Source organism: Musca vetustissima, unplaced genomic scaffold, assembly GCF_032173495.1.
Source record: "Musca vetustissima isolate MV318-11 ecotype Yass unplaced genomic scaffold, APGP_CSIRO_Mvet_v1 utg2717, whole genome shotgun sequence".
Classification (NCBI taxonomy): domain Eukaryota; kingdom Metazoa; phylum Arthropoda; class Insecta; order Diptera; family Muscidae; genus Musca; species Musca vetustissima.
The window spans coordinates 127,985-151,572 of NW_026880900.1; the positions used below are offsets into that span (position 1 = coordinate 127,985).

The 23,588-nt window shown below is 33.9% G+C and overlaps 1 protein-coding gene across 1 annotated transcript in view; it reads left to right on the plus strand.

The window, feature by feature from the left end:
• The first annotated feature begins 317 nt into the window (after nt 1-317).
• The window catches only part of LOC133326813 (ammonium transporter Rh type B), a 51,004-nt gene continuing 27,733 nt past the window's right edge, over nt 318-23,588 (plus strand). The window contains exon 1 of the mRNA XM_061535418.1: nt 318-519. Coding sequence (XP_061391402.1) covers nt 351-519 — 169 coding nt within the window. The 5' untranslated portion in view covers nt 318-350. The remainder of the gene's footprint in view (nt 520-23,588) is intronic.

Genomic DNA, 23,588 nt, shown 5'->3' on the forward strand with positions numbered 1-23,588 from the left:
GCTAAGAGCGGACGTTACCTCGGTCAACGCGGCATTTGAACAGACGAACTTAAATAGAACAAAATACAATTTACGAAATAATAGAAATCCATTAAAATAACAACGGCATTCACATTAATGTACCTTGGCATTGTGTTATCCTGTCGCCTATACTCGTCAGGATTACTATTGTGAAACGTGTTCGTCCAACTAACAATAAGTTTTTCGTGATAACAGCAAGTGTGTGTGTGTGTGACAACAAACATTTCATCCTTTGATGAAATAACTTTCAATACATTTTCCTTGGTATTCTTGGCAAGGAGCAACGGAAGAAAACTCCATCATCGAATAGTGTCATCGTAACGGAGAAAATGCATTCGACTGTCACTAAGCAGACGGGCTTTGTCGCCCTAATGATTGTTCAAATAGTCTTCTTGGTACTTTTCTGGGTGTTCGTGCGTTATGGCAAGGAAGCATCGCCAATCGATAAGAATTCTCAAGACTCTGGATTAAATGAAGAACACGAATCGAAATATCCCCGTGAGTATTGATTTGAGTATTTTAAAGTGTATGTACAATATGTCATGGAAATGTTTTCGAAATGGGATATGTTTTTATTTTTTTTTTTATTTAACTAATGTGTCAATATAAAAAAATATAACTATAGATAATTGTTAGAATCGGCACACACCTGTTTACCACAAATAAGTAAAACGTCTTTAAGTTCGGAATGATTTTTTTATAGCCTTCTCTAATTGGTGGATAAAATCGGCCTTGTGGAAGTATGGTAAATATTTGATAGAACCAATGAAAAACAAAAATATCAATTCGATTGAAAAACGTGCTCAAAAGATTTTATAGAGGGAGAACCCAAAATACAAATTACAAATAATTCGTTTAATCAACGTACCAAAACTCTACTGACCTGGTCTTATACCTCCCATTTCAATTTTAAGTATAGCATGTGCAAACTTTTAAAGATCTGAAAATTTTAGTAGAAATCGGTTCAGATTCAGTTATAGCTCCCAAAAATATTTTCGTCCAATTTTATTTAAATCGTATGTGGAGAGTTTGATTAGTCAATGCCATAAAATCGAAATAAAATAAATATATTGATGTTATGTCTAATTTTAAACCGATTTCAATAAAACTTAACACACACCATTCAATTCAGGAGGCTATGTAGAACTCTATCTATGTCAAACGGTTAAACATTGTGAGTTTGGATCAAATAACCTATTTTTGTGCAATTTACATGATATTTTACATTGCGTATTAAATGGAGTATATAATGACTTATGCTAGATTTTGTTAGAATCGGTTCCGATTTTGGTAAAACTTCCAAAGCTGATTTCATCTCAATGGAACATTATTAAACCCAAAAATTGTTTGATGATAATGAAATTTTGACCTGGATGGCTAAGTGAGTCTAAAATTGCAGCTAATTAAATTTCATTTAAATCGATTCATATTTGGATACATCCTTCATAAATATTTTCGTTCAATTTCATGAAATGATTTTAGAATGACATGATAATGGATATTCTTCCAAATAAGTCAAACCTCAATAATCAGTACTCTTTGTCGGATTAGCTCGCTTCTGGTCTTTGGGTAAATAGAAACTTCTAAATTGCCCTCTGATTTATATCCTCACCAGCTTCAATTAAATCAGCAGCCAATGACGAAATGTAATGCACCGGCACCCAAATACTCCTCACCTTCAATGACATCCAGAGCCAAGCGGGTAAATACACTCAGTAAAAGACATGCCAACTTCGTATGCATTTTAGGGTCCAATATAATGAGAACATGTTGCAGACATTCACCCAAAGCGTCACGAAACTGCATTTGCCAACAGGCGCTGTGATCTTTCCATTTACCCAATGTTAGTATATTTCTTTTGTTTATAAGCAAAGTGGTGAAGTCGGCTCCGTCGAACTTTTGAACTTTACTTACTGGGTGTTGGTATATTGAAGTTCCTACCCCAGATTTCCAAAAAGAGTGTCTGTGTTTTTCCAGAGCATGTAAAACCTACTACCACATAACTCTGTCACCATTCCCGATTCCGAACGATTTAGGTATTTTTGAATGGGCTCCACGTGTTGGAGGATATTACAAAATTCGGTCCGGCCGAGAGTAATGACGTTTTTGAGATAACATATCTTCAGTCAAATGAGGAATATTTTTATACCCTACACAACTATGTTGTCAGGGTATTATAGCTTTGTGCAGCCCCAAAAGTTTGTAACGCCGCGAAATATTGGTCCTAGACCCACCTTTAAGTATACCGATCGTCATATCTCGACTAGCTGAGTCGATCTAGACATGTGTATCCGTCCGTCCGTCTGTCCATTATAATTTGTAAACACGATACAGGCCACAGTTATGGACCAACCTTCACGAAATTTTGAAGGATGGGTTCTGGCCAATGAAGACCCCTATTGTTTTTGGTAAAGATCGGTTAATATTTAGGGGATGAAATGGAACAAATTCTAAATTTTTGTTGGTTTTTCTGGTCGCATGGAGAAGGGGATCGGGCCAAAGAATAAGCATGCCTGTTTTTATAAAGATCGGTCAATATTTAGCGGGTCAAATGTGTGAAAAATTACAAAATTTGTATTCTATAGCGTATGTATTTACCCCTGAAGGACATAGACCCGAGAAGTTGATATTATATCCAAGAGGAGTGGTTGACCTTTAAATTAATACCAATTATTTTGTTGTATGTTCTCGGATGTGGGAGTTACACCTAAATATTTACAGATATATCCGTATTCGTATATTATTTAGTAACCCATTATCACTCTAGAGAGGGAACTATAGCGCTGATCGCTTTGAAATGTTCCATGAGGTTCCAGTTATGGTCAAGGACAACGCCTACAATTTTCGGTGTTGATCAGATTATAATTTTGGAATGAAGTGGACCGAAAACTTATTTTTTTGTGTTATTTTCGAGTCGTTCTATAGACCACAACACAACCCACGGTGAAGGGAATCTGGACAATGGCTGTACTGAATACTCGTAATATTCGGAAAATATGTCAGTGTGAGGAAGAGGTGCTGTTTATCTCTAATCGGGCAAGAGGGTGAAAATATCACGAAATATCGCCCGGGCTCGGAATAAACATCCGCAGACAATTTGAGTTCCGTGGTAGTTGTGTAGGGTATCGCATGGTCGGCCCCGTCCGACTATACTGCTCCGCTCACTGCATTTTTTTATAAAATGTACTCTCCCTGATATCTGATATGTTCTTGTTCCGAAAACTTTTACTTGACAAACTGTGTATTACATTGTTGCGGTGCACATGTGTTTTATATACATTTTATCATAAAACTGAATACCGAAAGAACCTGAGTAGTTAAAAGCAAACTACGATAACTACCATTTATACAATATTGCATTTGGATAGCCATACCTGAGTTAGGTTAGGTGGAATCTGAACATAAAGCTATGGCAATTTTATTTCAAACAATACCAATTAAACATCGAATTAATTCGGATGTGATGAGATACGTAGATACCCATGCCCACCTCAAGCCTGATATTTTGAAGGACCTCAATATTTACACGTATAAAACTTAAAATTACAAAAAAGTCGGATGGGGCCTTGTAGAAAAATAGGCAGATGATCGCCTTCCAAAATCAATTCAATATATTTATCAGTTACAAAGCTGCAATTTAGGTAGCTGTCACTTTTGAAACTTTTATTGTTTGACATTTGATAAGTATTAAAAACAACACCAACAGACAACGGCGAATATCATCATTTCGAATAGTTGTTTATTTCCGCTATATTTTCACCCAAATGGTGTGTAAATTTCTCAAAGAAATATGCTATAAAATCGTTTCCCAAGGAAATGACAGTCAATTGAATAAATCATTTTGTGGCGATTGTATTTTTCGAATTCAATTGAATTGTTTGCAACTTTTTTTTATTTATTTCTCCATGTGACTTGGTGGAAACGCAAATTTATTTTTTTCTTTATGTTTTGTTTGAAATTTTCCGTTTTCCGATTTAGTTTCATTTTCATTGATTCAGTTCAAAATCGTTAGCAATTTGTTTTTTTTTTTTTTAATAGACCAGCGATCAGCAATCAGATATAGACTGATTTAATATTAAACATCTAATGAATTAATTTAATTAACAGTCTATTTCTTTGAAATTCAAAGCGAATGAATGAGAGTGATGCGAGAGGTGTTACCAAAAATTCGTATTTGTATCTTTAGTAATAAAAAGTGATTTTTTTGTGAGCTATAGGAAAGTTTTTCTTTCGACAAAAGCAAACAAACACCAAGAAAATTCACAAAATCTTTGTTTGACTCCATACATTGTTTGAAGGATATTTCTTTCTAATGTTGTCCGCGACAGCCCATAAAAAGTGAATGTTCGCCAACTTTCCAAGAGCATATTTACCAAAAATTCTGCACGCATTTAGAAATAAAATTCAATGATTTGCAAGCAGTAGATTTTGGCTGTTAAATCTCAACCAATTCACTATGGGCCAGGGATCCTTTTTATACCCTTCACCACACTGTGGTACAGGGTATTATGTCTTTGTGCATATATTTGTAACAGGCAAAAGAAAACGAGATAGACACATGGTTCCTTTTGAGAATATTCATAGAATCACTTTTTAAGTTAAATTGTAAACAAAGTACAGGTCGCATTTATTATCCGATTTGGATGAAATTTGGCACAGCTCACTTATTTTGACCAAGGACAAACCCTATTGAAATTGGGAAAATCGGTTCAGATTTTGATATAGCTCCCATATATATTTTCGTCCGATTTAAGGTAAATGGGGCAACAAAGTCCCTATATATGCGATTTGCACGAAATTGGGCATAGCGTACTGAATTAGTTCTAGAATAATGTGTGCCAATTTTCAAGAAAATCGGTTTAGATTTAGATATAGCTCCCATATATAGTTTCGTAAATGGTGCACCAAAAGTCCCTATATATCATTAGATTTGCACGAAATTTGGCATAGGGTACTGACTTAGGTCCAGAATGATGTGTGCTAAGTTTCCTGAAAATCGGTCCAGATTTAGATATAGCTCCTATATATATTTTCGTCCGATTTAAGGTAAATGGTGTACCAAAGTACCTATATATCTTTCGATTTGTACGAAATTAGGCACAGCGTACTAAATTAGGTCTAGAATGATGTGTGTCAAGTTTCCTGAAAATCGGTTAAGATTTGGATATAGCTCCCATATACATTTTCGTCCGATTTAGGGTAAATGGTGTACCAAAGTCCCTATATATCTTTCGATTTGCACGAAATTTGGCACAGCGTAATGAATTAGGTCTACAATGATGTGTGTCAAGTTTCCTGAAATTAGATTCAGATTTGGATGTAGCTTTCATATATATTTTCGTCCGATTTAAGGTAAAAGGTGTACCAAAGTCTCTATATATACTTCCAGGTAAATAGTGCACCAAAATCCCTTTATATGCTTCGATTTGAACAAAATTTGGCTTAGTGTACTAAATTGAGTCTAGAATGATGAGTGGTGTGTTTCGGGAAAATCGGTTTAGATTTCGACATATCTCCCATATATATTTTCGTCCGATTTTATGTAAATGGTGCACCTAGGTCCCTATATATACCCATCGATTTGCACAAAATTTTGCATAGCGTACTGAATTAAGTCTAGAAAGATGTGTGTTAATTTTCGGGAAAATCGGTTCAGATTTAGATATAGCTCCCACATATAGATTATATTTTTAACAACGCGGCGTACCGAATAGCATGTATCAATTTTGCTATAAATCGTTTTCCATCAATTTTCCCCATGTTTGGTGTATCACTTACAAAAAATCGGACGATACTATATATGGGAGCTATATATAAATCTGAACCGATTTTAACAACGCTTAGCAGACATGAGTCTAGACCTAATTCAGTACTTTTTTGTCTCAATCAGACAAATATTGGGAGTTTGGTGCATCATTCAGATAAAATAGGACGAAACTATACATTGTAGCTATATATATATCTGAACCGATTTGCGCTGTAGAAAATGTTATATCAATCGGACAAATATTGGGAGTTTGGTGCATCATTTACCTAAAATCGGTCGGTACTACATATAGGAGCTATATCTAAATCTGAACCAATTTCAATTGGGTTCGTCCTTGGGCCTGAAAAGTTAACTGTGCCAAATTTAAGAGAACATCCCCCCCCCCATTCTCGATTTTAATTTTTCAAGATTTTCAATGGGCTGGTAAATCAATACCAGTGCTTGTTAATGTTTGTAACTTTGCACATATATAATTGAAGATTTAAAAGAGAAGAAAAATAATTTACAAAAAAATTTTGTTATTGTTTTGTTGTTGTTTTTTGTAATTAAAGAAAAGTCCTTATTTTTGATGGCGGGCATGATAACTCCCCACTGGAACATCGTAATCTGAAAATTGCAACGGTGTTAGAAAGAGTACATGTCTGTCTCTCGTATGAACTAGGTCACTGGAATAACTTGGACACTAGTCTTCACGTTATTTTTCACAAATCATGTTATTCCTCACTGAATGCATAATTTTTATACTCTCCACCATAAGGCGGAAACCCCATAATCTGGAACGGATAAAAATGTATATCTATTGTAATCACGATAGAACTCCCAATATATAAATTTGTACACATAAAGTAATAATACATGCTAGGATGTTTGGTATTAAAATAATATATATCGTTCCAAATTTTAGGATAGCCATCACCCCTCCCAAAATTAAGGTATTTTATGACTTTGAGTTCATTTTCATCAAATTAGCTGTAGCCATCAATATTGTACAAAATTTCAGCGTAGGCCCCAAATTTGGGAGGATCTTTCAACGAAATGTGCTATATTTGATATTTTAGTTTCTATTGAGTGTTTAATCTTCCTACCAAATATTTACCATGACATATCTGTGTATTTTAAATATCCCCTCATGTTGGAGGGCATGATTTTATATTCAGTTTTTTCATGCATGGAATCTGGAATCTGGCAATCATGATATAAAGTTACCCCCATTATTCCGTATTTTGGAAGGTATTAAACTGAGTTGAATTGATACAGCCTATTCTATGCTATGCATGATGCAAAATTTCGCATATGTACACATTAATTAAAATATATATGCTGACCTTGTGAGGCTGTCAAAATTGTACTCATATGCATAGAATTATGATTGTTCCGACACTTCTTTCAATTCACCTAAACCAATTTGACAAACCGAAAAATATTATTCCTAGATTTTGGTTTATCAATCCACGTATTAGTAATTGATAATTTTCGGTATTTCGGATTCCCAAGTGATTAGAATACATACAACCTTTGGCGGTTAAATGCTTTATCGCCAATTATTTTCCAATATATGCTATTGTTTTGAAGTATTTTCTTCTACTGATAATTTTATTGTTATTCAAGTAATTGTAATGACTTATTATTATCATTTCCTATCGATTTCGGTAGATGTACGCATAGAAATAAATATATTCAATAATTATTGGTGGTATTGTTATATGTTATTGGAAATATACGTCATATAGATCACGATAATGAACATATCACCCTAAGAGGCACAAATCAAAACATACATTAGTGTAGGTTATTCTGAGGGTGGTTCGACAGAGCTGGCATTCGATTAACTATAATATTTAGAAACCAGTGAGCGGATAAGTATAGTCGGACGGGGCGGACCATGCGAGAGCAGTTCGGAAAGTTCTTAGCCTAGCACAAAAAGCACGGTATAAACAGAAAAAGTTAAGTGTTTTGGAACATGTTAAATTTTGTTTCGATCTGGCAACTCCTTCATATAGAAACAGTTGTTCAAAATAGTCGCATCCGCAATTTGTTTATAATGAAAGCACGCATTTCTAATTTTTACAATGTAAAAAAAATTGCGGATGCGTCTTTTTTGAACACCAATTTCTATGTGATCGAGTTGCCAGATCGAAACAGAGTTTAACATGTGTTCATAACAGAGAGGGAAGTTTTCAAACACTTAACTTTTTTTCTGTTTATACCGCGCTTTTTGTGCTAGGCAAAGAACTTTCCGAAGTGCCCTCGTATGAAACCCAACACAACTACTACGAAACTGTAGCATTTTGCAAATCTATATTTGGAGCCTGGGCAAAATATTTCGAGATATTTGCTCAGTTTTGACAGAATAGAAGTTAACAGCTCCTCGTTCTTACTGTAGCCTTTTTTTAATTTTACATATAAAAGGTTTTCGTTGATTTGACCGGCTGAACTTTGACCGATCATTATAAAAGCAGGTCTTCCAATTAGCAGGCTGGATCGTCTAGAAAAAACAGACAATAATTAATTTTCGGTCCATTTCATCCCCTTAAAATCATCGAAAATATATAGCTGTCGTCCTTGACAATAATTGGAACCGCATGTACAACTTCATAGCGATCGCCGCGATATTTACGCCCCCTAATGTGGTAATGGGAATACCAAACAATATCAGATGAGTAGATCCCCTCAAATATTTAGGTATAGCATATGTCCGCAACTTCGTTGGCGACTGTAGGAAATACTTAAACGTGTATTAACATCGACCATAAATAAAATTCGAGTACCATTTAGTACCAAACTTTATGATTCGAGCTCTACAGGTTCACCCAAATTGTACCAAATTTAGTACACAGTAGTACGAATTTCCAAAACTGTTTACTTAACCCATACCAACACCCCCACAGTGATCCTAAATCTACATTTCAGGATTCAAACTCTATCAGTTCACTCACAATTAAAATTGTACCAAATTTAGTACAAAGTAGTACGAATTTCCAGAACCTCCTTCTTACCCCAAACCAACACCCCCAGAGTTATCCAAAATCCAAGTTTCAGGATTCCAACACTATCGGTTCACCCACAATTTAAATTGTACAAAATTTTGTACACAATTGTACCAATTTCCAAAACTTCCTACATACCCCAATCTTACACCTCCACAGTGATCCTAAATCAAAAGTTAATGATTTCAACTCTATTGCTTCATCCACAATTTAAATTTTACCAAATTTAGTACGCATTAGTACAAAAATCTAAAACTTCCAAAATGTTTCAATCTTACACTTTAACAGTGATCCTGACTCCAAATTTCATAATTCTAGCTCATTAGTTCACCTAAAACAATAATGTACCAAATTTAGTACAATTTAGTACCCATAAGTATTAATTTGTTAAACTGAATCCTGACCCTAATACTACATCCTGACTCCAAACTTCATTGTTCCATCTCTACCGTTTCACCCAAATCCAAATTGTACCAATTATAGTACGATTTAGTACTTTTCGTACAGATAAGTAAAGATTTCCAAAACTGCATACATATCCCAATCCTACACTCTGACGGTAATGTTACTTTCAATTTTCAGGATTCCAGCTCGATTTGTACCTCAAAATCAAATTTGTAGCAAATATAGTACTTTACGTACACATGAGTTCACGCTTTCCAAACTCTCCTCATATCGACCCTAATTCTCAACCTTAATTTGCATTCCAAATTTCAAGTTTTTAGCTCAATCCATTCAGATGCTACGAAATTGTTCCAAATATAGTACATTTCAGAACTTTTCGGATACTTATAGTTCGAAGTTCCAAAATCTATTCTACACTCCATCAGTGACCCTCAATCCAAATTTCAGAGTTCTAGCGCTACTGGCTCGCCAAATACAAACCATATTTAGTACTTTTTAATACTTTTCGTACGGTTCTATTACGAATTTCCAAAAACCCAGCCTTATCTGTCACCTTTGGACCAAGAGAGACTCTCACCTAAAATTTCAAGATTCTAGCTTCAACCGTTTCGTCTGGGTGTTGATGAATCGTTAAATCAGTCAGTCAGTCAATCACTTTACTCTTTTATTAGTATTGATAACACTGGTATCCGAGTACACACAGCCATTGAATTGGTATCAATTTAAAGGTCAATTACTTCTATTCGATATACTATCAACTACTCGGGTCCATGTCTTTCAGGAGTAAATATATACTCTATAGAAAAAAACTTTATAATTTTTCACACAAAAGTATGGATCATTTTGAACCGCTATTCTATGTTTATTCTATGTTCAGGTCCCTTTCTCTGTGTACATATTCGAATCATAACTGTGGCCTCTAGAGCAATCAGAAAACATTATATTACAAAATTTCGTGTAATTTAGAAATGGAAGCTCTATTTAATTTTTAAATATAAATATAACGAGCGTGCAACATAAATTTTCGATTCGAAAACACTATCATATCTGAATGCCCGCTAACACAAAAATTTACTACATCTGTATTTTTCACTGAACATTATAAACATTGTTGACACTTCTTTGTTTTTATTGCATTCCAAACATGTTTGGCCTCATTTAACACAAAGCCTCAAATGACATATCATGCTTAAAACTTGTCGATGTACTTCTGGTTGTTAAATCTTGATAACATTTTATGAGTTTTGTCAATCAAATATACCTCATCGTAACTACGAGTGAGATATTTTTAAACCTTTATTTGTGTGTGTGTGTTAATTTAAGTTTGATACCTCCACCACCCCACCAAAATAAGTGAATCATTTAACTGTCAATTAATTAAATATAGAAATTGAACGAATTTATTCGTCAGGTCATTTGAAGATTTTTTTTTGGGAAGTACCTTGCATAGAAAACATTAAGTCAGATACAATTATTATTTTAAAGTGACTTTACGTATAGTCACTTTAAAATAAATTTGTAATTACACACAAACTTATATGCATCCAAATCTAAATATGGATACTAATTTGTGTTCTGTTCGAAAGCATTAACTTAAAATTGGAGTTTTGTGATCTCAGCAATAGTATAATCAAGATATATCAATGAAATTTATATAAAACATGCAGAAAACAACAGTCACAGTCACTTCGCTGGAAAATGTGTTTAAATCCTTGAAAATACCCCCAACTGGGTAGAGCAATTTTTTAGTGCCCATACCAAAACATGCATTTTCTTCCAAATTATAACCACTGCGCCAAGGACTACCAAAATTCCTAATACATGTTTAAGCCAGTGAGCGGAGCAGTATAGTCGGACGGGGCCGACCATATGATACCCTACACAACTTCCACGAAACTATAACTTTCTGTGGTTCTAAAAATGAGCTTGGGCAATATTTCGCGATATTTGCACCCTCTTGACAGACTAGAGGTCAAGAAATATTAAAAATATTCAGTACAGCCCTTCTAATCACTTGTCCAGATTCCCTTCGCCGTGGGTTGTGTTGTGATATTCGGCTTTCAATTTTTTCCTATAGATCGACTCGAAAAAAAAAACACAAAAAAAGTTTTCGGTCCACTTCATCCCAAAATTATTATCTGATCATCACCGAAAATTATAGGCAATGTCGGTGACCATAATTTGAACCTCATGGAAGATTTCAAAGCGATCAGCGCTATATGTCCGCCCTCTGGTATTGCAATAGGTTACTAAATAATATATGAATACGTAAGCACCTGTAAATATATATGTGTAAGTCCTGCATCCAAGTACATACGACAATATAATTGGTATCAATTTAAAGGTCAACCACTCCTCTTGAACATACTATCAACTTCTCGGGTCTAGGACCTTCCGATGCAAATATATACCCCATAGAAAACAAATTTTGTAATATTTCACACGAAAGTAAGGGTCCAGTTGACCCGCTAAATATTGACCGATCTTTATCAAAACAGGCATTCTTATTCTTTGGCCCGATCCCCTTCTCCATGTAAAAATTCACGATGCTTGGACCATAATTGCGGTCTCTGGAGCAACCACAAAAACCGACAAAATTTAGTATTTGGTCCATTTCATCTCCTAAATATTAACCGATCTTTACCAAAAACAATAGGGGTATTCAGTGGCAATAATCCATCCTACATGCAAAATTTCGTGAAGATTGGTTCATAACTGTGGTCTGTATCGTGTTTACAAATTATAATGGACAGACGGACGGACACACATGTATAGATCGACTCAGCTAGTCGAGATATGACGATCGGTATACTTAAAGGTGGGTCTAGGACCAATATTTCGCGGCGTTACAAACTCTTGGAGCTGCACAAAGCTATAATACCCTTACAACATAGTTGTGTAGGGTATAAATATTCTCCAAGATACAAGGAATTCCATTCGGGTGCAAAATGTGCTTAAAATACCTCTAATGGGTGGGAATGGTTATATGGCGGTTATTTCATATAACCACCATGTGGACCGATATATCCCATTTTCGGTGAAAAACATCTATCTTGTTTCCAAAACTAAATCTATACAGGCGTAAATCGATCATTTTTATTATGATCATGAATAAGGCATCTAGGACCATTTGAATACCTCATCATATAGTCGCCAGACAGATGTGAACCGAAAATATATTAATGCAGTCAGTTCGGTAGAAGATATAAAGATGACGGCCTTGCTGATCATAACGGCACTTGTCTGTTGGTGGAGAGGTAGAGAATGAGAAGCCAAATTTTTAAATAAGAAACCAATCTTTTGACATACGTGCCCAAAATGTTCATATTGACATTTACTTGGTTTAGAACTGACGTAAAGGAGATACCGGAAACTACCGTGCTTGGGCACGCAAAACACGGAATAATAGGAATAGGATATACGATTATATGAGGGCTATAAAGGACTGCCAGATTTTTTTTTTTTTTTTTTTTTTTTTTTTTTTTTGGGAGACTTTGGTTGGAAGATTTTACACTCAATAAAAACTAAAATATCAAATATAGAGAAATTGATTGAAAAACTTCTTAAAAGATATCGAAATTTGGGAGGATTAGCAAATGTGGGAATTATTTAAAAACCAACAGCGACCATGATTAAAATTTTAGTAACATTTAATACGTATATTCTCCTATATAGTGCGTATTTCTAAATCTACCTCAAAATCTCAAAACTAAATTTGGTATTTTTATTACCCTTTGTACACTTTTAATACGTTTCTCCACTTAGTACACATTAATATAATTTTTCATAACTATCTACCTTAAAAACTCATCAACAGTAATATTAATTTCAAATTTTACTATTCCAGCCCTCAATACAATTTCTATCAAATTTATTACCATTTAATACCCATAAGTAAAAATTTCCAAAATTACATCCATACTCCAAACCTATCTTATCATATCCAACAATAACCTTATTTCCAAATGTCAGTCTTCCAGCTCTATCGGTCCACCTAAATCACATTGTACTAAATTTAGTACATACCACAATACTACAGCCCAACAGTGATCCTACCTCCACATTTCAGGATTCCGGATTTATTGGTTCAGCTAAAATTCAAGTTGTACCAAATTTAGTACATCATAAATACGAATTTCCCAAACTACCAAAACACCTCAATTCTACAATCCTGTAGTAATCTTATTTCCAAATTTCAGTGTTCCCGCTCTATCAGTTCACCCAAACCCACAAATTGTACCAAATATAATGACATTTAGTATTATTTGTACTCATAAGCAAAAAATATAGCACATGCTAGGAAATTCGACCAAGAGTGACCCTCACCCTAAATTTCTAGCTTCAGTCGTTTCGGCCCAATTTACTTATTTATTAATATAGATAGAAGGCAAAAGCTAATTAGGTGAAAATGAACTCAAAGTCCTTAAAATATCGAAATTTGGAAGGAATTATGGATACCCAAAAATTTGGACCGATTTCAATACCAAACATCCTAGGATTAAAATTTAAAATCTCTAACTTATATATTGAGAGTTCTATCGTGATTTCAACAGACATAGACTTTTGATCTAAAGCAGATTTTAGGGAAGAATGGATCCACCTTATGTTGGAGAGTTTAAAAACGGAGCATTCATGGATGACTAACATGATTTAGTTATTCCAATGCCCTACAGATTTAAATTTAGTTGGACAAACTTAATTTTAGCTTGAAACTGGACAAACACCTAAAAGGCTGGCAAAACCTAGTGTCCTAACAATTTTTGCAATGTGTGCGCAAAATACCAAAGCACTTTATAACAAAGAATGACAAGGTTGCCAGTGTCAGTTAGTAGAACCTATAAAATGGGACTAATATTTCTATTGCCCTACACTGATCGGTACTGGGTAATTAACACTTCGTTGTTATTTTCTCATTGCAGTTTCCATGGTGTTTTTATCAATAATTTATCGTTATCTATATATATAAAAGAGTGAGTGAGTGAGTGACTGACTGACAGATCATCGCCCAGACGAAACGGCTAAAGCTAGAAGCTTGAAATTTTGAGTGTGGGTTGGTGTTGGTGTGTAGGCGTGAGATAAGGCTGGGTTTTTGGAAATTCGAATTCTGAAATTTGGAATGTGGGTCACTGATGTAAAGTTAGGAAGATGTACAAAAGCGTTTTTGGAAATTCGTACTAGAACGGTACGAAAAGTACTAAAAAGTACTAAATGTGATACCATTTGTATTTGGCGAACCGGTAGAGCTAGAACTCTGAAATTTGGATTGGTGGTCGCTGAGTGTAGGATAGATGTACCAACGGGTTTTTGGAAATTCGAACTATAAATATCCGAAAAGTACTAAATGTACTTAATTTTGTACAATTTCGTAGCATGTGAATTGATAGAGCTAAAAACTTGAAATTTGGAATGCGAATTAGGGGTGAGATGTAGAGTTCATTTAAGGAGATGGTTTTGGAAGCGTGTACTCATGTGTACGAAAAGTACTATATGGTACTATATTTGGTACAAATTTAATTTGGAGATACAAATCGAGCTGGAATCCTGAAATTTGAAATTAACATTACGGTCGGAGTGTAGGATTGGGAATGTACGTAGGTTTGGAATTATTTTACCCAGTTTCAGTAATTTATATTCATGGGTACTAAATGTTACTAAATTTGGTACAATTTGAATTTTATGCGAACCAATAGAGCTAGAATCATGAAATTTGGAGTCAGGATCACTGTTGGGGTGTAAGATCGAGATATGTAGAAAGTTTTAAAAATTTTTACTAATGTGTACTAAATTTGGTACAATTTGAATTGTGGGTGAACCGACAGAGTTGGAATCCTAAATCTTGGATTTGGGATCACTCTGGGGGTGAAAGTTTGGGTTAAGTGGGACGTTTTGGAAATTCGTACTACTATGTACTAAATTTGGTACAATTTGAATTGTTAGTGAACCGAAAGAGTTGTAATCCTGAAACTTGGATTTAGCATCTCTGTTTGGGGTAAGTAAAAAGTTTTCGAAATTCGTACAACTGTGTACTAAATATCGTACAATTTGAACTGTAGGTGAACCGAAAGAGTTGGAATCCTGAAACTTGGATTTAGGATCACTGTGGGGGTGTAGGATTATTTAGGAAGTTTTTGAAATTGGTACTACTATGTACTAAATTTGGTACAATTTGAATTGTGGGTGAACCGATAGAGCTGGAATCCTGAAACCTTGTGTTAGGATCACTGAGGTGGTGTAGGATTGGGGTATGTAGGAAGTTTTGGAAATTCGTACTACAGTGTACTAAATTTGGTACACATTGAATTGTGGATGAACCGATAGAGTTGGAATCCTGAAACTTGGATTTAGGATCACTGTGGGGGTGTAGGATTGGAGTATGTAGGAAGTTTTGGAAATTGGTACTACTATGTACTAAATTTTGTACAATTTGAATTGAGGGTGAACCGATGAAGTTGGAATCCTGAAACTTGGAATTAGGATCACTGTGGAGTGTAGGTTTGGGTTAAGTAGGAAGTTTTGGAAATTCGTACTACAGTGTACTAAATTTGGTACAAAATGAATTGTGGATGAACCGATAGAGTTGGAATTCTGAAAATTGGATTTAGGATAACTGTGGGGGTGTGGGTTTAGTAAGAATTATTGGAAATTCGTACTACTTTGTACTAAATTTGGTACATTTAAATTTGAATTTGGAATCATAGTGAGGGTGTAGGATCGGGGTATGCAGGAAGTTTTGTTGGAAGTAGAAGGGCACGAAAAGTACTAAAATGTACCAGATATGGTACCCTTTTTATTAGCCAACGGGAAGACCTAGAATTCAGAAATTTGGAATGTTGGTCACTAATGGAAAGTTAGAAAGATGTGCAAAAGGGTTTTTGGAAATTCGACCTATAAGTGTACTAAAGGTACTAAACCTTACTGAATTTAGTTCCTATTGTATATATATATATATATTGAACATATATAGCTGGAATCTTGACATTTTAAATGGAATACAGGTTGGGAAGTGGTGTTGATGTACGGAAATGGTTTAATATATTCGTACTTATGTGTATAAAAGTGTAAAATGGTACTAAATTCCGTACTAATTTCTCTCAGTTCGTACTACAGTGTGTAGAGATGGAATCGTGATAATCGGAATTAGCTTTAAAATATCGTACTTATTTGTACGAAAAGTACTAAATGGTACTAAATTTGGTGGAAGTTGGATTTAGGTGAACAGATAGAGCTGAAGTTTTCAAATTGGGAATTAAAATGCCTGTTGGAGTGTAGGACTGAGGTAGATTATGAAATTCGTACTTATTGGTACGAAAGGTATATATGGTACTAAATTTAGTACAATTTGGATGTTGCTTGAAAGGATAGAACTGAAAACCTGAAATTTGGAATTAAGATTTCTGTTGAAGATTGTGCTATAGAGACATCTTTGGAAACTCGTATTTATGTGTACGAAAAGTACTAAACGGCACTAGATGGATTTGGGTGAACGGAGAGAGCTGGAAACCCATAATTTGGACTAATGGTTGATGTTTGAATATAGAATTGAGATATGGAAGCATATTACCTATGTGTACTAAATAGTACTATATTTGGTACAACTTGATTACGTGTGAACGGATAGAGCTGGACTCCCGAATTTTTTTTATTAAAATTACTGTTGAAGTGTAGTATTGAGCTATGGAGACAACTTTGGAAACTCGAATTTATGTGTACCAATAGTAAATATAATAGAAAATTCACCAAATTTGGAATAATTTGAATTTGGGTAACGGAGAGAGCTGGAAACCTAAAATTTAGAATGTTGGTCATTGACAGAGAGTTAGAAAGAAGGGCCAAAGGGTTTTTGGTACTAAATTTAGTGAAGGTGACGGTATAGAGGTAGTCTTGAAAATGTATAATTATGTGTTCGAAAAGTTCTAAATGGAATTACATGTGGAACCTGTACATTTTTGCTAATGTGTGGATTTCGGAAAATAGTGCTTATGTGTATGAAGAGTACTTAATGGTAATAAACTTGATATTAAATGTACGAATAGAGGTGGAATTCAGAACTATAGTACAACGATTTCCATATGAAATATTTTTTTATTCCTGTTCCGCATACGAAGTAGCGGGTACTTTGCTAGTTTAATTATAAAAAGTCGAGTTAACTAACCGCTAACAATGCCCAGACTATACAACATGTAAATTCTCACGCAATTGAATAAAAAGAGACCTAGCTGCTTTGCACTCTATTCATAGCTAGTAGCTATTAAGAAAGACTTGAATGATACTTATGCGGTACTTGATGATTATTTATGACTGTTTGTGACAATGCAAATTAATTAATTCTAATTGTTGGTCATTTATTAAAACAATTGAATTGCTATAGCAAACGACAAGCACTCATTTCATTAATAGTTTTAAAAGAGATGAGACCGACCGACCGATTAGAATACGTTCATCTATTAATTTACTTGTTTATTAATATCAATTAAGTGGGGGTGTTATAACAAAACCGATTGAACACAATTACAATTTTATTTTCGAATAATATTTGAAATTTGCAATGATGGCACGCATCATCGGGTTGGATGGCAACATCCCTACAAGGGACGGACAGAGTTAAATTGTGTAAATGTATGCCAAAGGGAATTAATTAATTAATTTCCACATAAAATATATGGCTATTATTAATTGGATTTCAAGTGTATGCTCAAATTGTGGCACATTGGTGTCGAACGAATGTTAACATAAAAAGAAGGGCAATATCCTCCCTTATCAAGAATTTTGATAAATTTCGAATTATGATTTCTTGAAATCCTTGCATTTTAGGTATATAGTGTCTTCGGCAATATTACTGACAAAATATCGAGGAATATTTTGGTATGCAACTTTAACCCTCAACCGACTCATTAAAGGGGTCTTTTCGGTCCCTTTTTCCAGGAGTAATTGAAAGCTCATTCAAAACGGAGTTAAAGCTGCTCAGAATATTCTACAGAAATGTTCGCCATAATGTTTTGCTATAAGTCTCTGAATTGACTAAAACTAAAAAATCAGCCTAAACGTCAGAAATCTTAAAAACAAAAACTCATTTTAGGTTTAAAATCGTACTTATTGCTATTTTTACCCATTTTTCCAACAAGATGTCATTTTAGAAGGATGGTATAAGGAACAAAAATATTCTCCATCAATTTTTAGCATAAATCACTGAACAATAGAAATTCGTATATATAATGTATATACCGAATATATACACCTTTTTCACATGTTATTCAAAACATATCAAATGTAATTCGAGAATTCCATTTGTAATTCACAACATATAATTTGCAATTCGAGAATTCCATTTGCAATTCACAACATATAAGTTGTAATTCGAGAATTTCATTTGTAATTCCTAGAATACCTTTCAAAATGCATAGAATTCCATTTGAAATTCATAAACTTCCATTTGAAATTCCAAGTATTGCGTTTGAAATTCATAAAATTCCACTTGAAATTAATAAAATTTCAATTTGAAATTTAAATAATTCCATTTGAAATTCTTAACATTTGATTTGAAATACATAACATTCCATTTGTTTTTCATAACATTTAATTTTAAATTCGAAAATTATTGTTGGTAACACAAAAGGAATATGTATGAATTTGAAATGAATTGTTAAGAATTACAACTGAAATTTTATGAATTACAAGTAAAATGTTATGAATTTCAAATTGGATTCTTTGAATTTCAAATGGATTTCTTTGAATTTCAAATTAAACTCTACGAAATTCAAATTGAAATATTTGAATTACAAATGAAATTTTTATATTTCAAATGGTATATTTTGAATTTCATACGAAAAGTTTAAAATTACAAATGAAACGTTTGTGAATTACAAATTACATACTCGAATTACAAGTGAAATGTTATGAATTGCAAATTGAGTTTTCGAATTACGAATGAAATTCTCGAATTGTAATTGAAATGTGTTGAATAACATTTGAAAAAGGTGTAGTCATACATTTTGAACAAAAAACTCAAAATGTTATTTTATTTTTTTAAAGACATTACCTTAATTTTAGGTATATTATGTCAAAGAATAAAATATTCCACGCCAAAATCCACTGCAAGTTCCAAAACAAACTATATGTTTATATTCATTATAATAAATAATAATTTTTATTATTTAATTTTGCCTGTAAGGGCAGTGATCGTTTGAATGAAGTTTTTAAGTGAGTTATTTATACTCTTTCGAGTCGAGATCATTAAGTTCCACTCGAAAGAGTATAAATGACTCACTTATAATAATGTGGTATTAATAATCTGGTATTAAGTTTTCGCCTCAAAAAGACGAAGAACAAGTAAAAATGTCGTTACGTTCGGCTGGGCCGAACTTTTTATACCCTCCACCACGTGATGGACACTAGTGGCGAACCTATAAATTGGCTAAGGATATGTTGGATGCGATTTATAAAAAGTAAATCATATAAACTGTATTATAAAGAATCTAATTAAAACCAGTGAGCGGAGCAGTATAGTCGGACGGGGCCGACCATACGATACCCTACACAACTTCCATGAAATTCTAACTTTCCGCGGTTCTATATTCTGAGATGGGGCAATATTTCGCGATATTTGCACACTTTTGACTGGCTAGAGGTCAGCAAATGTTACTAATAATCAGTACAGTCCCTCTAATTACTTGTCCAGATTCCCTTCACCATGGATTGTATTGTGATGTTCGGCTGTCGATTCGAAAAGTACAAATAATTAAGTTTTCGGTCCACTTCATCCGAAAAATTATTATCACCTAACATTTTAGGCGTTGTCCTTGACCATAACTGGAACCTCATGGAACATTTCAAAGTGATCAGAGCTATATTTCCGTCCTCTAGTGTGGTAATAGGTTACTAAATAATATATGAATACACAATATTTAAGTGTAACTCCCGCATCCGAGTACCTACGTCTATATAATTGGTATCAATTTAAAGGTCAACCACTCCTCTTGGATATACTATCAATTTCTCGGGTCTATGTCCTTCAGTGGTAAATATATACACTATAGAATACAAATTTTGTAATTTTTCACACAAAAGTTAAGGTCCATTTGACCCGCTAAATATTGACCGATCATTATCAAAACAGGCATGCTTATTCTTTGGCCCGATCCCCTTCTCCATGCAAAAATTCGCGGTGTTTGGGCCATAATTGCGGCCTCTGGAGCGACCAGAAAAATCGACAAAAATAAAGTTTTTGGTCCATCTCATCCCCTAAATGTTAGCCGATCTTTTCCAAAAATAATAGGGGTCTTCATTGGCCAGAACCCATCCTACATGCAAAATTTCTTGAAGATTGGTCCATAACTGTGGCCTGTATCGTGTTTACAAATTATAATGGACAGACGAACGGACGGACACACATGTCTAGATCGACTCAGCTAGTCGAGATATGGCTATGGGTATACATAAAGGTGGGTCTAGGACCAATATTTCGCGGCGGTACAAACTTTTGGGGCTGCACAAAGCTATAATACCCTGACAACATAGTTCTGTAGGGTATAAAAATTAATTTTAATTTTATAAATAACCAGTAAGGAATGTAGTAAAGTTGGACGGAGCCGACTATATGATACCCTTCACGAATATATGTATATATATATATATATTAAGTCTTCATTTCTTCAAAACGTAATCTGAAAAACATTAGGAGTTTGTACACCATTTACATAAATCTGGCAAAAGTATATATCGAAGCTACATCCAAATCCGAACCGATTGCAACGATTAAAATTATATTAACTTCAGTACGTTTTGTGCATAGCGGCCATATTTTGGGTTCTTCTTCTTCCAAAATCTAATTTGAAAACTATGTTTGACTGTTTGTTTTATTTATAATCAAAAACTTCATTTTCACCAAAAGAATATTATGCTATAATACTCGTACTTTGTGCCATAAATTGAATTTAAATGGAATCGATATTTTCCCAAATAACCGCTTTTTGAAATCACAACAAACAAACATCCCCGGCTACAATTCAACGTGTTTTCATTTATCTCACAAACAAATCTCTATTTTCAATTGATTTATTTAAAACAAAATAAATACAAAACAGAGCAAACAAAAAAACTGTGGATGTGTCGTAAATTAACGTTAACGATATTTAAATCGCTGCAATCTCAGACTACGATGATAACAACCGTTTTATGGGGCAACACTTGCGTACCACTCAACTGCACAGTGTTTAAACAATATTTAATAATAAAAATAATTTGTAAATATTTTGAAATGTTAATTGTGAAGTAGAAAATATTGTGTATTTGTCGTGATTTCGATATTAAAGTGTAATAGACAATATGTGTACACATTTACAATAAAAATACATACAATGGAAATTTTATTTACTTCTAAATAATAGACACATATTTTGTGAACCAATGTGCCCCTGTTGATAAGTGCTTAATATATGTATTTACCGAGTAAATTTGCACGTTCAAACAAAATAAATATATTATGAACCGAATAAACTGTGTGTGCATATACTCTGTTTATTTACTAAATTAAATTATATTAAATAATTTGTTGTCTATTTTTAAAACGGGTTAAATTTTCTCTGGCTACGAATTATGAGATAATTTTGTGTAGCAACTGACAACTAGTTCAAGCAGATACTACTCAAAATTATTTGGAAATTATTTTTGGGGAAATATGCAAGATTAGATAACACATATATATATATATATATATACAGTAGATATCGGATATAAGCACATCTCATATAAGAAAAAATCGCATATAAGAAAAATTATCAAAAACACCGAGCCTTTTTACATCTCATCAGTGTAAAAATTGCTTCATATAAGAAAAACGCATATAAGAAAAACGCGTATAAGAAAAACACTGATATAAGAAATGTTTGTCAAACACCAAAGCTGACAAAGATATTTGAAAACGTTTCATATAAGAAAATATGTAAGATTGTTGTTCATACCAAAATATTAATCAGATCATCATCGAAAATTATAGGCGTTGTCTTTGACCATAATTGAAACTTCATGGGAAATTTTAAAGGGATCATCGCTATATTTCCGCCCTCCAATGAGGTAATGGGTTACTAAATAATATCTGAATACGTAAGCACCGCTAAATAATGACCGATCATTATCAAAGCAGGCATGCACATTCTCTGGCCCAATCCTCTTCTCCATGTAAAATTTCGCGATGTTCGGGTCATATTTGCGGCCTCTAGAACGACCAGAAAAACCGACAAAAATTGAATATTTGGTCCATATCATCCCCTAAATATTAACCTACCTTTACCAAAAACAAACCCTTCCTACATGTAAAATTTCGTGAAGATTGGTCCATAACTGTGGTCTGTATCGTGTTGACAAATTATAACGAGGTCGAGGCACACATAGTTGACCACATAGTTGTGTAGGGTATAAAAACTATCTAAATACATTTATCTAGATGAAAATAGCAATGACAGCTATATTGAAACCAAAACTAATTAAAATTAAAGCCATTCTGATTGTTGTTAATCCCTGCACCACAAGGTTAAGTGTGTATAAAAGATGTCACCTCGAAATGTTCACCCGACACCCCGTAAAGTCATGTCCACCGTCTGTCACGATAGAACTCACAATATTTAAGATAGAGCTCAGAAGCATTGCTAGTACTCCTAGGATGTTTGGTATTGCAAATATCAATAAATTTCATTCCACGTTTTGGTGTAGCCCCCATGTGTGTCCGTTCGTCCGTCCGCCCATCCGTCTGTCCATTATAATTTGTAAACACGTTACAGGCCACAGTTATATCACGAAATTTTGCATGTGTGATGAGTTCTGGCCAATGAAGACCCCTATTGTATTTTGCTAAAGATCGGTTAATATTTAGTGGATGAAATGGACCAAAAACTTTATTTTTGTCTGATTTGCTTGTAGCTCCAGAGGCCGCAATTATGGTCCAAACTTCGCGAATTTTTAAATGGAGAAGGGGATCGGGCCAAGCTATAAGCATGCCTGTTTTGATAAAGATCGGTCAATATTTAATGGGTCAAATGGCTTTTGTGTGAAAAATTACAAAATTTGTATTTTATAGCGTATATATTTATGCCTGATGAACATAGACCCCAGAAGTTGATAATATATCCAAGAGGCGTAGTTAACCTTTAAATTGATACCAATTATATTGTCGTGAAAGTAACACTTAAATATTTAAAGGTGCTTACGTATTCATATATTATTTAGTAACCCATTCCCACACTAGAGGACGGAAATATAGCGCTGATCGCATTGAAATTTGCCATGAGATTCCAGTTATGGTCATTATAGGCGTTGTCCTATAATTTTCGGTGATTATCAGATAATAATTTTGGGATGAAGTGGACCGAAAACTTAATTTTTTTGGTGTTTTTTTTTTTTTTTTTTTTTTGAGTCGA